This window comes from Lissotriton helveticus, chromosome 9, assembly GCF_964261635.1.
Source record: "Lissotriton helveticus chromosome 9, aLisHel1.1, whole genome shotgun sequence".
Lineage (NCBI taxonomy): Eukaryota > Metazoa > Chordata > Amphibia > Caudata > Salamandridae > Lissotriton > Lissotriton helveticus.
Window position 1 is genome coordinate 594682383 of NC_136070.1, and position 18701 is coordinate 594701083.

Below are 18701 nucleotides of genomic sequence, written 5' to 3' on the forward strand. Positions count from 1 at the left end.
CTCAGTTTCTTAGTCCCAGGCATTAAATATTTGCTCGCAAGAGACTAATCGAGCCTATTAAGGCCAATTTGCAAAGTTAAGCTTTAGAGTCACTTTTCAGTCTTGTAAGACTAGCCTCAATATTTACCTTAACTCTCGAAAAGCAGAGATGTTGTTATATTTTGTAAGCATGGCTTAAATAAGATGCACAATGCTGTTAAATTCTGTGATAAGCCAACAATACAGCTGTCATGTGTAGAGGAATATGCTTTATTCAAAATCTTGCTAGATATCTCAAAACCTCCCACCCCATAAATCTACACAAGGCCCTTTAAAACTATCATTTTTTGCAACGTTAAAAATCAGATCAAATTATACCTTTTTCCACAACTACACACCACTTACTACTACAGCACAGCCATTTTAATTTACAAACTTGCAGGACCAAAGCAAACAAAACATTTTATTAAGTATAATTTGTGATCATGGTATTCTAAAACAGACGTGTCCAGCTAAGAAGATTCAAAATGTGTCAAGAGGATGATACAAAATAAGTAGTCACCATCATTATCTATTCCTGCAGCTTCTGAAAGCTCCCACAGTCATAGGAACTTCAATCTGTAAGATGTCCTAGCCACATCACTGTTATAAACCAGTGCAGTGGGCCTCTAATGCAGTGTTCTCATTGGCAGGGCCTCACAGCTGTTTTTCCATAAAGAGGGAATTACCTGTTTCAGCCATAAGATTTTGTGATTCACGTAGCTGATTGAGCAGCAACTGCTTGAAGAGTTTGTTTGGAAGTGTCAGCGAATGCTAGGAGTTTATTAATTCACTGACGGGGCAATGGACAGGTAAACTGGTAATTTCCATTCGACAGGTAAACTGGTCATTTCCATTCCCTCTGCTTGGGAATGCCTGCTCATGGTTACTTGTAAAAGGATCGCACAAAAATGCTGTGCTTGGACACACACCACTCACCAGTCAGCCAACTATGCCAAATTAATGGCAGAGGAGGTATCTTGGGGCAAACGCCGCCTGCCACCTCACCCCCCTTTGTTGACTGGTTCTGCTGCCCACACCTATTGCTGTCAACACCCCAGGACATGTACTCCAAGCTTCCCATCCTCCCAGCAGTTTTTTAAAAATGTTTTTACCTGGTGTCTTTTGTAGCCACGAAGACGACAGGGTTAGGGGCATCAGCTGGGTTGAGTTTCTGACGCTTCACCATGGGCTGAGTACTGGACCTCATCCCGGAAGACATCGGTCTGCCATTAGCTGCAAACGGGGGGGCCACTGCGGCGGCAGTAGCAACAACAACAGCGGCTCCAGCTCCTGTCACCTGCACCAATCAGAAAGCAGCAAGCGTCACTTAACGACATTTTTGCGCTGGGGTGTAGGGCAGAAAGAGGTAGTATGGGGGAAGAGCAGAAAGGAGGTTTAAACCTCTGCCTGGACTCAACCAGGAATGGAAGCAAAACAGATGTCTGTAGAGTTTATCTGCAGACTCCCTTCAATGCAAGAGTTGTGCGAGTGATTACAGGCCCTCCAGGGGCAAGAAATAGGTAGCCAATGATGATGGCAGATGTGGGGACAAAGAACACCCAAAGATTGTTTACTCATGGTAGTAAGCCAACACCTCTTCTCACTCTTAGCAAGTAATGGTTTTCTTACGCCTCAACAGCTTCAAAACCATGTAACATACTACAATCCGAAAGCGTTTGCAACTTTACCAGTGTCTTAACAGATCTATAGGGTATAGCAATGGGGACTACGACCAATAAGACCTGATGCAGACTCTTAATGGAGCGAAGGTTTAAAGGTTATAGTGTATTCAGAAAGCATATTCACAAAATACAGAAAAAATTACTTGGCAACATCTTTCATCATACTTTAACTAGTGAAATCTCGCAAAGACCAAGTTCCAAAGCAGACTTTCTTTTGCTACAACCTTGATCTCATGTAATAGCACATCTGTGTTTGCTCCTCAACAACAAAGCAAACTGCCACAGCATGTTCCTTCCACCCCAAAAGTAGTCTTACTGCCTATAGCAGATCCTCCTTAAATCCTAAAGCAAGCTTTCTGCAGAGACTTCAAAACACAGACCCTTAACCCTAGCATATTCCCCAGGCATCAGACTGGATATGGAAAACATTGAAGCAGTACCTCTTCAAGCTGGAATGTGGTGACTGCAACTCTTTGCAGACATTGTTGGCACCGGATAGGACATGCACAGGTTTATATAGGCGCCGCTCATGGGCACTGACATAATTTCCTTTCTTTGTGTGCCAACAGATGTGGATCCGGAACCAACTCTGGCCTCCTGCGACCAATTTGTTTTACAACGTTTTTGCCAGTGTGTAAGAGACACGCCCTCCCCCAACAGATCAACAGAATTTAGGCATTGTGGGGAATGCCACACTAATGTCTATAAATGACCCCCATTTTGTCTGCCTGTGGTCATCCCACGACTCCGCAGCATACAGCAACTGCACCCAAAGGCCATTCGGGAGCAAGAAGCTAATTTGTTTGATGCCCAAGTGTAAGGAAATACCTCTTTTTGTATGATCACCCCCAAGTTTTTTGACTGATGCTGATCAGTGCACAGAGGTCTGCTAACCAGACACAAGTGCCAGTGCCCTGACCCTAAAGTGAATGTCGAATTGGCAACAAGCCAATTTGAAAGGGCTAACTTACCTGTAGGTCCCTAGTAAATGGTACCCAAAGCAAATAAGTTAGAGGGGTACCCTGGGGTTTGCAGCACTGATTGTGCCACTTTGGAGGTCCCCTAAAGAAAAGCAAGTCCCCCAGTTCGCCACTGCAGACTGGTAGAGCAGTCGTGCACCAACAGCCCGACTTTGCCACAGAAAGCAATGGCACATATATGTAAGTCATTCCTCTAGCAGGCCTACCGAGTCCTAAAGGCAGGGTGCGACCTAACACAGGCAGGATATGCACTTTACCTGTCCTGACAGTAAATTGCAAGAAACAACCTTTCTTACTGTGGAAAAACGTGGTTGCCAAATTGGCGAGTATAGGGTTACACGTGACCCCTCAGCTATAGTAACTCCTGAACGTTGAGACCAAATAAGTTATCAAACAACTCATTAAATTCAGCCCAAATTGTATCTCAAGTCGAAATTATTGTAACTTGCTGTAGTGTGTAACTTAAACAAAGCTGCCACTTGTTTGCCTGCAAAACTCCTGTGCCTTACCGGACACACATGGTGCCTGCTGCACGAGACAGCTTTTTACCCTCCTGGAGGGACAGGCTAATGACTCAAAGGAGAACAAGGAGAGATTGCAGTCCAGGGAGGCCCCACCTGCCTTCTGCAGGAAGCCACTTGCGTGTCAGCCCCAAAAGGCAGGCTTCAAAGGAGAGGAGGGAACCCATATGATGAAGCATGTCACCTAACTGGTGAGGGTTGTTGTCCTAAAGGAAATGTCTCCCCCTAATTTTTCTCTTTCGACATTACACAACTCCTACCTTTCTTTTTCTTTCTCACATACAGCAGGACATGCGCAGTGTGATAAGTATTCTATTGAGGGATTAGTACCCCCTGGCTTTCCTTCTAATCCTCACTGATCCCAAGTGTGTTTTCAAAGGTGAAGCAGCCTTTGAAGGGCAGCTGTGTAGCATGGGGGGAGGTGGGGGGAATGTGAGGCAGAGAGGGGAAACTAAATGCCTAACTGGTTTCCCGGCGGGCATGTAGCCATGAGGGAGCCACACCCCGGGGTGGGCCAGGGAGGTCTGAAACAGGAGAGGGGGTTCTAGCCATGTTGGAAGTAGGCAGAATGATGCATCCTGGCATAGCCAAATGCCACACTTCACAGGAAATGGTCACCAGGTGGGAGGGAGCCTGGTAAGCTATTGGCACTTTGAGCACAAAGGGGGCAATCCTGGCACCCAGACCTCAGATCTCGACTGACTTGGAAGAAGGACTGCCCTGCTGCACCAACGGACCAGCAAAGAGAGTAAGGACCGTTAAAGACTGCGCCTGCTGGCTAGCGAAGAGAGGGAACCTGCTGGCGGCTCTGTTCTGCTCAAAGAGGAGTGGTCTCCACAGCCCAGTCAAGCCAAGAGACTCCACGGACCAGCCGACTGTCTCTTGTTTGAGGCACGGTGGTAGCCGTAAGTCTTCAAACTGCTACCACCATTGCCATGCAGCACTGAGGGCCAAGAGTTGATGCACAGAGTTGCACCAGAGTTGGTTGAACCCAGGAGAGCTGCTATAGTTGCTTGGACCCTCAAAAGACAAGTTACTGATCTAGGAAGGATTGACCTGTGACTGCGACAACGGGCGACTGGACTTCGGCCAGACCAGAGAGGAATCCGTGGGAACCAAGCAAGGATTCCCTGCAGGTAGACCCCCGTTGCATCAACCACACCTTCTGCATCCTTCAACCCTTGCGTCAGGACCACGCCATAGCAATCAATTGCAATGTAGAAACAAGCATTTGCAATGCAATAGGTCTCACATTTGCAAGAGTTTGAGCGACTGGCATTGTAAATTACAATGCCTTTTATTTATGTTTTTGGTAATCCACAAGCGGTGTGTAGACACACACTTTGTACTTCTAATAGTTGCTTACGAGAAGAAAGGCTGGCAGTAACTGCGCCTCTTAACTGCCAGTCTTGCTTCTCGTAAGCAATGACTAACAACAAAGTGCGTTATTACGCACTGCTTGCAGGTTTACATAAATTAGGCATTTTCATGTACATTGCCAATAGCTCAAACTTTTGCAGATGCGAGACCTATTGCATTGCAAATGCTTTTTATTCCATCATCCAGTCTGAGGGCTCCCTCCTCAGTCCAGGTAGAACCGGACACCCATCCCTACGTTACTGCAGAATTCGCCTGAGCCCATCAATCCTGTAAATCTTCCTTTCTCATAGGGCTGGGTTGGAGATCTGATCTCCGGAGCCCCTGCATGGCTCACTATGAGTCCCTGCAAGGGTCACTTCCTAACCTAATAGTACCATCACCCTCCCCCAACAACCCCGGTGAATGCTTTTATAGCTCCTACATGACTTCCTCCCCTACTCAAGCGCTCGCTGTCACCTCACCTCTATATCCTGTGGAGGGCCCGAGGCCCCTGACGTTCTTTACGTTGCTAGAGGCATGCAGGCGAAAAGCGGGTGCGTGTGTGGCGCAAAGAAGTAGCCGAAGTAATCAGGGAGGAGGCGGCGGTGCTACCTCGAAAAACGATGGTCCATTCTCTATTTTTATCATTGTATCGGACCATGGAAATAGTGAAAAAAGAAGATTCTGGGGTGAGATGGAAATAAACATGTGAAGGGCGTTGACCCACCCGTGAAAATCAACTTAAGGAGTTTTTCGTTGGCACGGAAACCTAAAGGACACGTCCTGCTTTTTAAATACCATGCAGTTGGCGCTTTGAGCCTTTAGTGCCTACCCGTTGATTGACTTACAAGTATTAACGAGACCTGTTGCATTTTCAATGCTTGTTTAGCATGTTCCAATGCTGTTTCTACCCTCAACACCATCTAATAGTGAGAGCAGGTTGCGGCTATGTGACTAAAACCACCCCCTGGAATTTGTTCCCCCCCCCCCCCCCCCCAAACATTCCTGGGACATTCCTTCCTGGCGGCCTAAGCATAGGAATAGAATAATCTCAGCTTTCAGATATTGTCAGCATTCAAGCATATACCTCAATGCGATAATTTTTTCTTTGCCGAGAGGAATGAAGGTAAGCATAGAACAAGGGAGACATGCATTGAAATCCTACAAGAATACTGGATCTGCTGAAAAGTGTTTATTGTTTCCAAGAGGAATGGAGCAGGCACCAAACAAGTGCATCGAAATTCTACAGGGATACAACACCTGCTGACGATGGTCTATCGCTGCTAGAGAAATGGAGACAATGGAGAGCAATGGAGGAAGGCATCGAAAAAGGGGCAAGTGCATCCTCCTTGTAGGGACCCCATAATCTTTGGGAGACAAAGCTTCACATCTCTCATCATTCTTAAAACTTGAATAGTCGCTTTGTGAGAGACACTGCACTCTAAAGTTATCCACTCGTCTAAATAAGTGTTTCATCGCATGTTAATACCGGAGATCAACTTTAACAGCAAAGCTAAGACATTGGTTACAAAAGGAAGCAAAGCATGTTGGCGTGTCGAGAAGGAAATCTCATCTTTTTTAAAATTTCTTTACACTCTGTTGGACAATATAAAAGCAATGCCCATGCATTAGCCAAGTTATACAATGTATACTATGCATTTTGTATAGTGCAGCGATCTCCAATTGCATAGGCAAACATTGAAATGCAACAGATCGTTTAACCCTATAGAACTTTCTCCATCGAGAACTGCAGAGAATCCAAAATGTTCCACCCTTTGTTTAACGTCTATTGGAAGCTCGCCTCTCCTTCGCTCGCATTTCAATGAGGACGCTCCAGACTAGCCACACAAACCTAGAGCTGAGATAAGGTAGCTTAGGAATGTGCAGTTTCATCCTGGGACATTACATAGCCATCATTCATGCTCACCTCTACCGTGCGGCAGCCCTAACCGGCCAACACAAACAAAGAGAAGTGCGCCAGAGTCTGCAGAAGGGATGAGGTTCCATGCTTGATCGACCAACCATTGTACACACTGATTAAATACGCTCCTGTTGCAACAAGCACTGGCGTTGCAATAGGTCTCGCAGTAGGAAAGTTGGAGCTATTACAATTGCAAATAACAATGCCTTTTATTTTTCTTTTCATTTTAAAAACATAAAGGGCTTTGTCATTTACAAAACCAATAGCTCCAACTTTCCTACTGCGAGACCTATTGGCAACGCCAGTGCTTGTTTGTGTGTGTATATATATGTATGTATGTATGTTCGGGACATACTAGATACCATCCTCTTTCAACGAGTCACAAGCAACTTCTTTGTAGTCATATATAAATAAAACAGGCCATAGTTTGATTGTCGTTGGTGACAGACTGAGTTAAGGCAGAAGCGGTTACCAGAAATCACAAATATTTTCCCAAGTTCTTCAGTTTCGATTACATTATGAAATTGATTATGGCTAACTGTAACTTACTATCTAACTTCGGAGGTAAGAGTTTCAGCTTCAAAGAATCACTTTCACCGAGCCAGTTGTATTCAGCTCGAAGCAGTGTCTGTGAGCGGAATTTTAAGTGCGTGCGTTGTGAAAGCCACCTTCAGGCCGAGTTTAGGGTTTGATTGGCGGCAACATTAACACAGGCAGAGGTGCATGTTTGAAATACTTTTTATAGCTAAACGAGCAATGTCGCCCAATGACTTGTCTGACTCTGTTTACTTGGCTGGGCCGAATTTGTGTGCAGTCACGATAACCGCGTGTGGTGATAGCTTCTTGTGTTCAGGATACTGATGAATGGCATTTGCACGAAATTAGTGGGTACTGACGTGCTTCATAGTAATAACATGGATGTTCAGGGCTGTTTATCTGAACCATAGCCTTGTATCTTGATGCAAAGTCATTGTTAATTGACTGCAGAGCGAGTTCTGCAGAGACGGGTAGGAGATGAAAGGCAAGAACAAAAAAAATGTGAACAAATGCGTGCGCCGGGAAACTGAGCCATGAATAATTAGGGGAGAAGAAGCCGAGAAGCCGCAGAGAGCACGCTGGGCGAAGCCCGAATTTTAAGTGCGTGCGTTGTGAAAGCCACCTTCAGGCCGTGTTTAGGGTTTGATTGGCTGCAACATTAACACAGGCAGAGGTGCATGTTTGAAATACTTTTTATAGCTAAACGAGCAATGTCGCCCAATGACTTGTCTGACTGTTTACTTGGCTGGGCCGAATTTGTGTGCAGTCACGATAACCGCGTGTGGTGATAGCGGATACTGATGAATGTCATTTGCGCGAAATTAGTGGGTACTGACGTGCTTCATAGTAATAACATGGATGTTCAGGGCTGTTTATCTGAACCATAGCCTTGTATCTTGATGCAAAGTCATTGTTAATTGACTGCAGAGCGAGTTCTGCAGAGACGGGTAGGAGATGAAAGGCAAGAACAAAAAAATTTGAACAAATGCGTGCGCCGGGAAACTGAGCCATGAATAATTAGGGGAGGAGAAGCCGAGAAGCCGCAGAGCGCACGCTGGGCGAAGCCCTTTGATGTGCTGTGCGGCGGCCGTTAAAAAATGCAATTAGGAGGGAGGGAGGCTGATGCGCGTGCTTGTTTGGTCACGTGATTCACGTGAACTTAATGAAAACCGCAGCGCAAGAAGCCCTTGGTTTCACGAGCGTTTTGAGGACATGAATTCTCGCTCCGCTCAATGCGCTTGCGCGCATGGATAGGTCGCGAGACCTAAAAAGTATAGTAAGCACATCACGTTATGGCTCTTTGTGCTTGCTGTGGTTCAGGTGAAGTTTGCCCTTTCTGGTTGGAGCGGCTTCGGCCTTTGAAAAAGAGCACATTTAATGCTGGCCCGGGTCTGCCTGCGAGGCAAGAAGGCATTAAGCCGGAGTCCTCTGCCCCGCGGTCTTGGACACTGAGCCTGGGAACGGAGCAGCAAGCGGGACTGCTCGCCGCTTGCCGCCGCCGGATACAATCAGAGTGTCTCGGGCCGAGGCGGCTCTCGGAGGCCTTAGAAGTGTCCGACAGTGGAGCCAGTGGACCGGAGCCTGGGAGGAGGCAGTCTGGAGGCCGGGGCGGCCAGGTGCCCAACTCCACAGGGACCGGTGATCTGTCCCCGTCCACCAGATGGCGCTGGTTCCCAAAGCCTCAAACACACACCCATATTCACATTCCCCAAGCCTCACAACAAACCCCATACATCTGCACATACGCACACAGCAATTGAAACGTACTTTCACAACGAAAGAGGCACTAAAATGCCCACACACATTCAAAAGAAACAAGGTTGCACACCCAGGTGCATACTCTACAATTCTATCGTTGCACGCCAAACTGCACAGGAAGTACACTGCCCGAGGCGCACACAAACCACACATACACAAACCACGGCCGTACATAAAAAATTGACCGAACACAAATGCATCCTCAAACACAGACAAGCATGCATAGATACACAACAGACTACCCACATCAAACAAGGCCACACAGGTTCACGCATGCGCACACGAACACAAAACCACCTCACGCAGACTAACTGCCATTCACGCTAACACACTGGAAAATCTGACTCTTACCATTGAATTTTTACCCCCTGGAAACACTGAAATTTTACATCTAACTCCGAGATACCGAGGTTCTGACGATTAACACTTCAATTTGAACCACTAAAGTATCCGTCGTTTTACACCGACATCGAAAAAACGAGTCTGCTGCCACTGGCACGTTGAAACACAAAACCTGTCATTTAAAATCCCGGTGTCCACTGGCGAAACGGACATTCCATTTTAATTGTGAAACGCCGGGAAAGCTGGCGTTTAACATTTCTCTTGCGGGGCGTCAGGAAGGCCCGTCTTCTTTGTCTTATGTCAGCGGGTCTGCTAGAGAAGTCAGCATTTGTTTGACATCTCTCGGAGGAGACATACTGCGAATGCTGGCCTTCCTTGCTACATCTCGCGCTGGTCAAGTGAAAAGGATGGGCCCCGCTGCAGGATGACCTGGGTATCCTGCCTGCCTCGTGCCCGCGGAGGCTGCGATCATTCGGGTTGCAATAAAGATGTGTTTAATGCTTCCCTTGTGACAGGGTACACAGATCGCACTTCACATTGCTTTACTTTGAGAGATGGCTGATAATTAATAGATGCATAGAGCAAATTCCGTAATAGCAGCGCGTGCAAGCCAGGGTGACTGTGGAGGAGTGGCGCTATAAGATATGTTTTAACACACAGCTATACAAACTTCTTGTGCGGGGGAATTAGGGGGTTGACGTCTGGGTCCCTCTGCGGCAGCATAAACTGCAGGAGCCTAAATTACGCCCCTGGCCAGAGGTCACTCCAAGTAGGGGAAGGGGTGAGGGGGGGATAGAATCCACAGGAAACGGCCATCACGTGTCAAGGCACTTTGTACTCCTTGTGAGACACAGAAAACGCGTGAGGGGGCCCGGGGAGCCATAATGCAGAACAAGCCAGAGCTGGAACCGGGGTACGGCCTGTAACTTAGGATAAACAGGAGATAAACAGAGCAAGTGTGGGGAGGCTCCCTCCTGGCCCCCAAAACTGGGGTCCTCAGTTAGGGATATGTATCTTGTACATTAGATGCTTTTAGGGGTTTGAAAATTACAATGGTTGACATGACGGTATACAATGCCTTTAAAATAATATAATTAAAATGGATATGTATGCTTCTTTTCCTGCGTTGGGGACCCACCCCCGGGCCCACGCTTAGCCCCTCGAGCCCCCCGCACCCCCCCGGGCGTGTAATGTTATCGGGAGAGAAACACTGCTCATTAAAGGGCAGGTTTCTGGTCACATGCTGATGGCATCGGGTCCAGGATAGGGCACAGACGGCGCTTTGCAGAACGTAGCTCCTGACGGCCCAAGGACAGGACACAGACAGCGCTATGTGGAACATTGTTCCTATCGCCGCGTGCCAGGATAGGGCACAGAGGCTGCACGGCCGGCGCTATGTGGAACGTAGCTCATCGCTGGCCCAGCATACACATGGCGCTATGTGGAGCATAGCGCAGAGCAGAACGCATGAGTTCCGTATTTTAAAACATTGCAGCACTGATGTAAAGCACAATTCTAAAAACACGCCGAGTGCTGTATTAGAAAACATTGCACCACTGTTTCCTAAGCCCGCGAGTGGTGAGCGCGCGCGCCACAGCGAGCCACATGTCTTCAATTATTGCACCAGTGTCTGGGCACGATAATTGAAACCATGTGGCAGGAATGCGCGTAATAGACACCAATAGGCCATGGGCGGAGCAATGCGCCCACCTTTGGCCTATTGTGTGCTATCTTTAAAAAAAAACACGCAGACAAAGGCAAATAGCAGGCCACAAAAGTAGAAACACGCACAAGCGCGTACAATTCCAGGGTCCGTTTCAGAACCCCAGACAAAAGGACACTCGCCTGCGCAAGCACTGCTGCGCCGTGCAACGCAGGGCGCGAGCCCTAAAAATGCCTGGAACTGCTGAAGGACTGCTTCACCTGTGAAGTTACCTGTTATTGAAGACTATGCTTGTCCCCCGGACTAGCTTCCTACCAGAGTTCTTCGCCTCAAGTACTTCTAAACGCAGTAACACTTATCCAAGTTTTCTTTGAAATAGTTTTTAAGTGTCCAGTTTGTTGAATTTGCCAAGGCCTATTTGCAGTTAAGTGAAGTTGCACTGATTTATTACTGCTTGTAAAATTTATATCTCCGGACACTACGGTGAATCTTTATCGTTCTGTCTACACTTCTATAAAAAAATAGTCTATTTTTATAAATGTGTGTTGGATTTTTTGAGTGACATCGAATTAGTCTGCAATTGTTTTGGTGATGTTTAAATCCTTTACACTTGTTCCTCTGTGTAAGCTTTGCCAGTCAGTGTCATAGGATTGAGCTGAGGGTTTGACAGACGAAAACCAAGGGTCCTAAGGGGGTTCGTAAGTGTATTACACAGTGAGGTTATACTATCACACCATATTATACACCACACGACACCAGGAGACCTCACGCCAGTCTAAATCACGGAAGATGGTCTTTCTCCTAATGCCTCTCATGCAGCAAGTTGCGGTCAATATCCTTCTTTGGGTATGTTCAAGAAGAAAAAGTCCAAGCAGGACTCAACCCGGTTATTCCACTAAGTCCCCAGAGAGGGTGCAGAACCATCATTGTGCCTCCAGGTCCCGTGCTTGCAGCCGTTTTGGAGAGCCTGTTCCTACCCAACCCACGCCAGCCTCAGTTTCCTAGGCCAGGGGATGACTCATTTACAAATGAAGGAGTTTCATGAGGCGATGTGCTTATTTGTACAAACTACTCTCTCTGGAGCACCTTCGGGCCCCATGGGGCTGAGAGGCCTCGCATCTGCATTCCTGCAGGCAGGACCTCCCTGGATGCCAGATGGGCCCTTTGGCTCCACGCCCGGTGTTGTACCGATCTAGCACCAACTTGTTTCCAACACCACGCCGTGATTTACTGATAGCAATGCAGACTTCATCAACGCCAGATGACTATGGCGAAGCAATAGCTCTTCGAGACTGCACTGCGCTACCCTTGTCCGAGGCCACGATTGAAGCCCCTAATTCCTCTCAACAAGCCAATCCATCTAACAGAGAATGTTCCTCCACTCCAATGCAGGGAGCAGTTTATGCATGACATATTTGGTACTGACTCTGAAAATGGCACATATGATGCAGACGACACTGCTCAGCCATACTAGGCTGACAACTAGTATGATACCTCCAAGAGGCCAGTGGCCTAGATACCTCGGATAGGGAATCGAAAAGGGTAAAAAATTATGAGTAGAATTTTCTCGCCCACCATTCTTGTCTTAAGTTCTGTGAACACCACAAGACTTCTGGACTAGTACTTCCATGTCATATGGTACTCAGTGGCCCAGGATTTACCACTTATACCCGAGGAAGCCCGAGCTATCCTTTCTCAAGCCATGCAGGAGGCTGTGATGCAGCTAAATTAACAATTCGCAGCTGCCTTGACATGCATGGATGCAGTCCACTGGTAACATCCAATCAAGCCTTATGCATATGCCCTTTGAATGTTCCCGACTTTTCAGGGACCAGGCAGACTATGCATTGAAGCACTTCAATGATAGCAGGGACACAGCCTACTTCCTAGGCTTGTTGGCTGCTCCATGCCAGCCATCCTCCCACTTTTGCGCAGAATGAAGAGTCGGGATAATTGGGCTATGGTCTCGATGTTTCCGCATCAGTCTTGGATTTCGGTGAGAATGCCATTGAGGTTTCTGGCATGGATGACCTCCTGTATCCTGCTGGTTGAGTACGCCAGGTGGAGAACGCAGGCTCTGCACTGGAATCTAAAATCCCAATGGGCACAGTACAAAGGGGAGCTCTCAAAGCTAGTGCAGATTTTGGAGGAGACTGCAAAAGATCTGCAGTGACGGCTACTGTACCACGATTGGGTCAGTGGTGCACCCCTCTACCTTCCCAATCCAGATTTGACAGGGGTAACCCATGCATCACTTGACCTGGGAGAGTTGGAGATCAGAGCTATCTGATCTGCTGTGGAAGCCCCCGCCTCTTCGATCGATGGCTGCTCCTGGGCATGCTCCTCTCCAAATAAGTCAGGAGTGTCATCAGTGGCTCTGCAAGACATCTTGAGGGGACGAGGTCTCGGATTCCCAAGTGTCTTTTTGAAGCAGGACTTGCAGGCATCATTGTGCTCAGGGGACAAGCACAAGTGCACACCAAGTGTTAGTCTGTGTGGGGGTACTTCACGTGGCAACACAGACAGAACCTAAAGGGCAGGTGTTTCAATTAACAGTGAAGCATTTTAGGGAAGACTGGTAACAAGGGAGTAGGTAGGCCCCGAAGGGCACTGCCTAAAAGGGTCTTCGGTCAGATTCCAACCAGCAGAGTGTTTAATGGGAGACGCAGAAGGAAAACTGCAAGCGACAACAATACCATCGAAGACAGAGAAAGGAACCAGAGAATTGACTCTAAATACGGAGCGGAGGCACACACATTCGAACCAGATGGCGGAGAAAAAACAATCCAACAATCAAGTCGATGCCCATGAGCATTACCACTGATGGCAGAGCATGTGTATCGACAGCCACACATGACATCAAACAGCTCTTTTTGGTAGAAACTCCATCTATCTGCATATTACTCACAGACTCTTCCATCCTCTTCAGACTGTAAACTAAACTGATTTACTTAACCGCATGCGTGCGGGCGGAATTCCGCTCGCACGCGGAGATTTTCAAAAGCGCACTTTACGCGACGAGCTGGGCTCGTCATCAGCGTGCGAGGAGGCTACCTGATGACGAGCCCAGCTCGTCATCAGCGTGGAAGGGGTTAAGTGCGGAGATTCTAGAAAACAACTGATGTCAGCGCACATTGGTTGTGGTTATATAAATTCAAACAAGACACATCCGGGGCGGACACAGGCACCACCTTTCAGAGTGCAGAGGTAGGGCCTAAAAGTTCAGGGGTTTTCTAAGGTGAGCATTAGAAGGTGGTTCTGACACTATGGGCCGCCTGGATTTTTTCGCTTTTTGAGCACCTAATTATTGAGCTTTTACTGTGGGGGAGCCTCATAATCTGCGACTCACCCACAGTGAACTCATAATGAAGGAGACTGCATGGAGATTTGGCTGGTGTACCCCTGGCTTGACTAGGCCGCTGGGGCACCGCGCTGGTTACATGCAGACACATGTGTACATGCGTGTGCACACGTGTAGGGACTGCGCTGGGGAGATTCCTAGCGTGCGCAGTCCAGGAGCAGCTACAGAGTGAATGGTGAGGCAGGACTCATGCAGAATTGGGTGGTGACATGGAATAGGCTTCATACACTGGAAGGGAACATGCCAGGGAAAGTCAGTGTGTTTTACTGTGTTTTACACTTCAGTATTCTCTTACGGGAAGGTAGAACCCATGGCTAGAGTAACTTCCCCAAGGCCAACAGATTCCAGACACGAATGAATGTCCAGTGTAGCGGATGTGAAAATGAGTATTCTGCAGAGTCCAAAGTCAGATTTGTACTGCTTTTGGGTCGTCCAGAAATATCATATTTCTATGAGTCCCTGGCTGGGGTCTGGCCATGGCAGGTTAGATTAATGACCTTTGTTCCCAGAGCAAAGATCTTCCCTCCAAGGAGAAAAGATAGGTGGAGTTAAACCCAATCCATCAACTGCTGTCGCTGGGTGCCAGGCACCAAGTTGAACCATGTAAAGGCAGTGAGGGGGGAAGGAGTTGGGTTTCAGAGGCCATGTGGCCAGGGACTCTGGACGCCGCCATTTTGAACAAACCCAGAGGCTGGACCAGAAGGAGGGAGCGGGGGCAGGGAAGTGAGGTGTCGCTGTTTGATAGGACACCCAGAGACTTCCTTCCAGCCCCCTACTCAACTTTTAAAAAGTGCTTGCACAGGAAGAGAAGCTCTCTCTAGGGTGTGGCCTGCTGAGGCGAAAGGTGCTGGAGCCTGGTGCAATGGGCAGTTGGAAGGAGGACACCCCTGACTGCCCCCACAGGCCCCTAACAGCGCCAGAAGAAGAGCCCAGGACCGGTGCACAGAAGAAGAGGCCTCTGCGCAGGAAGAAGAGAGGCGCAGGGAGCCAGTGACACCCCTTCCTGCAGAATGCACCCTCTTGGAGACCCGGAGGATGAAGTAGAGTGCTCCCAGTGGCTGGGGTGCCACCAGGAGCCAAAGACGCGAAAATAGGCCAGATTGGACCCCCAGGGGCTGAGATATAGCCCCCGGAAGGTAGGCGACCTTTGACCCCTAAGAAGACCAACGACGAAGCGCGTGGGGCTTCGCCGCCGGTCTCAGATGCCCCCGGGGTGGGTCAGGTCCTGGGGGATGCCCCCCCAAAGAAGGTGCACCCTGTGAAGATGCCCCCGCGGGATGCCAGGAGCCCACCCTGGTCTCTGCTGAATCTTGTGCCGGGGAGCGCCGCGCTTCCAGTGAAGAAATAGAGGAGGGGCCCGGGAGCCCAACCCCGGGCCCCACAGTGTCCAGGATGGGGGGAGCGCCGTTGTGCCCCCCCGAAGATGTTGAGGGGCCCGGGACCCCATCCCCGGGCCCCGAAGTCAGGAGGAAGGCGACCAGCGGGAGCCGCACTGGTCTCCGTGTCTGCCCGCTGGAGCGGGCAGACGAGAACTGAAGGGCCGGCTCCCGCGGTCGCACACCAGGGTGCGGGCCGAGCGTGGAGCCAGCGGGGGCAGCCGGGGGTGGGCTGCCCTCCAACGTGGAGAACCTGCGGGGTCCCGGCTGGGACCGGGGCACCAGACAAGGAGGAGCCAGGGGCCCGGGTGGGACTGGGCCCCAGAGCAAAGCGCGGAGCGCCGGGGGTCGGCTCCCCGCGCCGCATCCCCATACCTGGGGGTCTGGGTGGGACAGGGCCCCCCAACGAGGCCTGAAGATGCGGCGACGCCACCAGCGGGTCAGCACGGCTCTCCCCAGCACAGCGGGAGAGCCGCTCATCAAGTATTCACCAATAGGAGAAAAATCTCCCCATAATGCCTAGCTAGGCGTTTGGATGCCTACTATTCTGGTGCGTGGTGGCCCCCCAGAGGGGGGGGGGGGGGTCACCCTCAATGATGAAAAGGTGCTGGGGGGAAGCTGCTGGAGAAGAAGCACAGTCTTCCCCCCAGCATGAAGAGATAAGTCACCCTAGGTGTCCTGGGATTTGAAAAGAATAACCCCTCCAGGGCTCAACCTGCATTTAACATCTTCTGGGCTGGAACATTTGTTCTTCAGCTGAGGGAGTTATGATAATTGCATCAAGGAGTAAAGGGCTGAGTTGGGGATGTCTGGAGAAGGGCATCCCCTGGAGGTGAAAAGGTGTAATTGCACTGGAATGCATTAATGGTTATTTCTTTTCAAGAGACTGATGTTCCATCTGAAGTACTGGTTTAAGGTGATGTCATAAGCAAAGTGGATTTAAGTGGCTAGACACTCCAGCCAGGGTTTCTGACTGTATTTACTTAATCCGGCGATTATCTGTGATGCCTTTAGGGGCTATGCAATGCATGTTTAATGATATCCACATGTGTTGAGTACTATCATTCTAAAGTGTGCAAAACATGTATTCTTGCTGCTGCGCTTAGGGGAAGACCCCAGACTATTTAGCCCTTAAGATGTAGAGGTGCTTACTGTATAGTCAGTAGGAGATGCTCAGTCAGGGTCATGTGTCACCAAGGCAGGTGTAGCCTGTTTAATGCTGGTTGAGGTAATGGGGGGGTCGCCACTGGGATGGTGCCAGTGCGTAGGGCCCTTGCTCCAGGTTAAGACCAATTCACTGAAATTGGGGACAAGATGATGTGCATACATGGGAGTGGTGGTACTAGACCCCACCCCCCCTGCGGGAAGGTAGAGATTTTATGCAATGTCACAAAGTAATTCCATCAGCTTATGTATATTTGTAAATTGGTGTATAGTATTGAGTGGTGTGTGTGTGTTTAATAAATGTACTCTTACTTTTATAAAGCAAAGTACAGACTGAACAATCAATTATTGAGTTATTTTTGCACACCTGCAAATGGCGATTACTAGCCCACACCACCTCCTTGAGTAAGCCTCAGACTGCTCTGCAACGCTACCCTCTGAGAGTCAGGCGCTGCCCTAGGGTGTTTGGTTCCCAGTGAAGGATAAATGTGTCATGTTATTTGTGCAGGCCTCACAGATGCTGCCTCGTTTTCCAACAGTGAGGAATGTGAAGTTGGAGTCTCTACCAGAAAGAGCGTTACCAGAGGTAACTTGTTCATTCGGTTTGCTCATTCCTCCACACAGTCACATTCCTGATGCAGATCTTCTCCTATTACCTCCATTCAAAGTTCAAACTGAAGGCAGTTCATCCCTCTCAAACCCCAGAAGCGGCCTATCCTTCATTAAAATCCTTCCAGCTATGAAACCAGCTCTCCACGCCTGACATCTGCCCTATAGATCCCGAAACAGGCCGTTCCTAGCTTTGGTTGGAGACTGCCTCACAAAACAAGCATTGACATAGCAAATAGGTCCTGCTTTTGGGACCTTATAAGTATTTAGTTATGCAGTACAATATCCTTGGTTCAACAACAACTGTTGCATGGCTAAACACTGATAAGGTCCCAAAGGTGAGACCTATTGGCTATGCCAATGCTTGTTTAAACGTTTTGACGGCAATGTCTCCAGGGACCTAAAAGGGCCAGGTTCACCAAGCCTAAAAAACAAATATAATTTAGAAAATCCTGACAGTTACGGGCCAGCAAAGGAGCTAGATTGTAGAAGCATAAACAAAAGAAGGATTAGAGAGAGTTGAACAAGTTACTTACCTTCGGTAACGATATATCTGTAAGAAACAGTAGTATTAGATTCCTTACCTTAGAATATCCCCAGGCGTCAGTCTGGATCCGGAAACTTTTGCGTAGCAGTACCCCTGCGCGTCGGCAGGCGTCGTCTGCAGGCGTCCCCTGCGGCTCCGCGTCCGTCGTCGGGCGCCGTGATGACGTCGCTGGAGTATATAGACGCCGCCTCCGCGCGCTGACGTCAGTTCTTTGCACACAGCTTTTCCGCGCCAGAACACGCAGAGCCATGGAAGAACCAACACTGGTGCCATGCGAAACTAGGGCCCTGAAGGGGATGACCTTAACCCTATGTATCAGTTCGCAGAACGGGGAGGATGGGCGGGGCGGTAAGGAATCTAATACTAACTACTGTTTCTTACAGATATATCGTTACCGAAGGTAAGTAACTTGTTCATCTGAAAGAAACAGGTTAGTATTAGATTCCTTACCTTAGAATAGATACCCCAGCAATACCAACCCCGGTGGTGGGTCTGCGAACCAATACAGCTTACACCAGAAAGTCCTGGAGGACAGAACGGCCAAAAAAGCCATCCCTCCGGACTTGACTGTCCAGGCAGTAGTGCCTTGCAAACGTGTGCAGCGAGGCCCACGTAGCTGCCTGACAAATGTCCTGCAAGGGGACTCCCCGGCCCAGGGCAGTAGTAGCCGCCGTGGCCCGAGTGGAATGGGCTCTCAGCCCAACAGGAGGCTCCTTTCGAGCCAAAGAGTAGCACGCTTTGATGCACAGGACGACCCACCGAGAGATGGTTCGTTTATGCACCGCCCTTCCCTTCTTCGCACCCACGTAGCCAACAAACAGTTGGTCATCCACCTGGAACTGGCGTGTGCGATCCATATA

General features: G+C 49.0%; 1 protein-coding gene across 2 annotated transcripts in view; it reads right to left on the reverse strand.

Annotated features, from left to right (window-relative positions):
- The window catches only part of MTA2 (metastasis associated 1 family member 2), a 386348-nt gene that overhangs the window by 22903 nt on the left and 344744 nt on the right, over positions 1–18701 (reverse strand). The window contains exon 17 of one of the 2 annotated variants that reach the window (XM_078660594.1): positions 1134–1318. The exons of the other annotated variant lie outside the window; for it this stretch is intronic. Coding sequence (XP_078516720.1) covers positions 1134–1318 — 185 coding nt within the window. The remainder of the gene's footprint in view (positions 1–1133; positions 1319–18701) is intronic. 2 annotated transcript variants of the gene reach the window in all.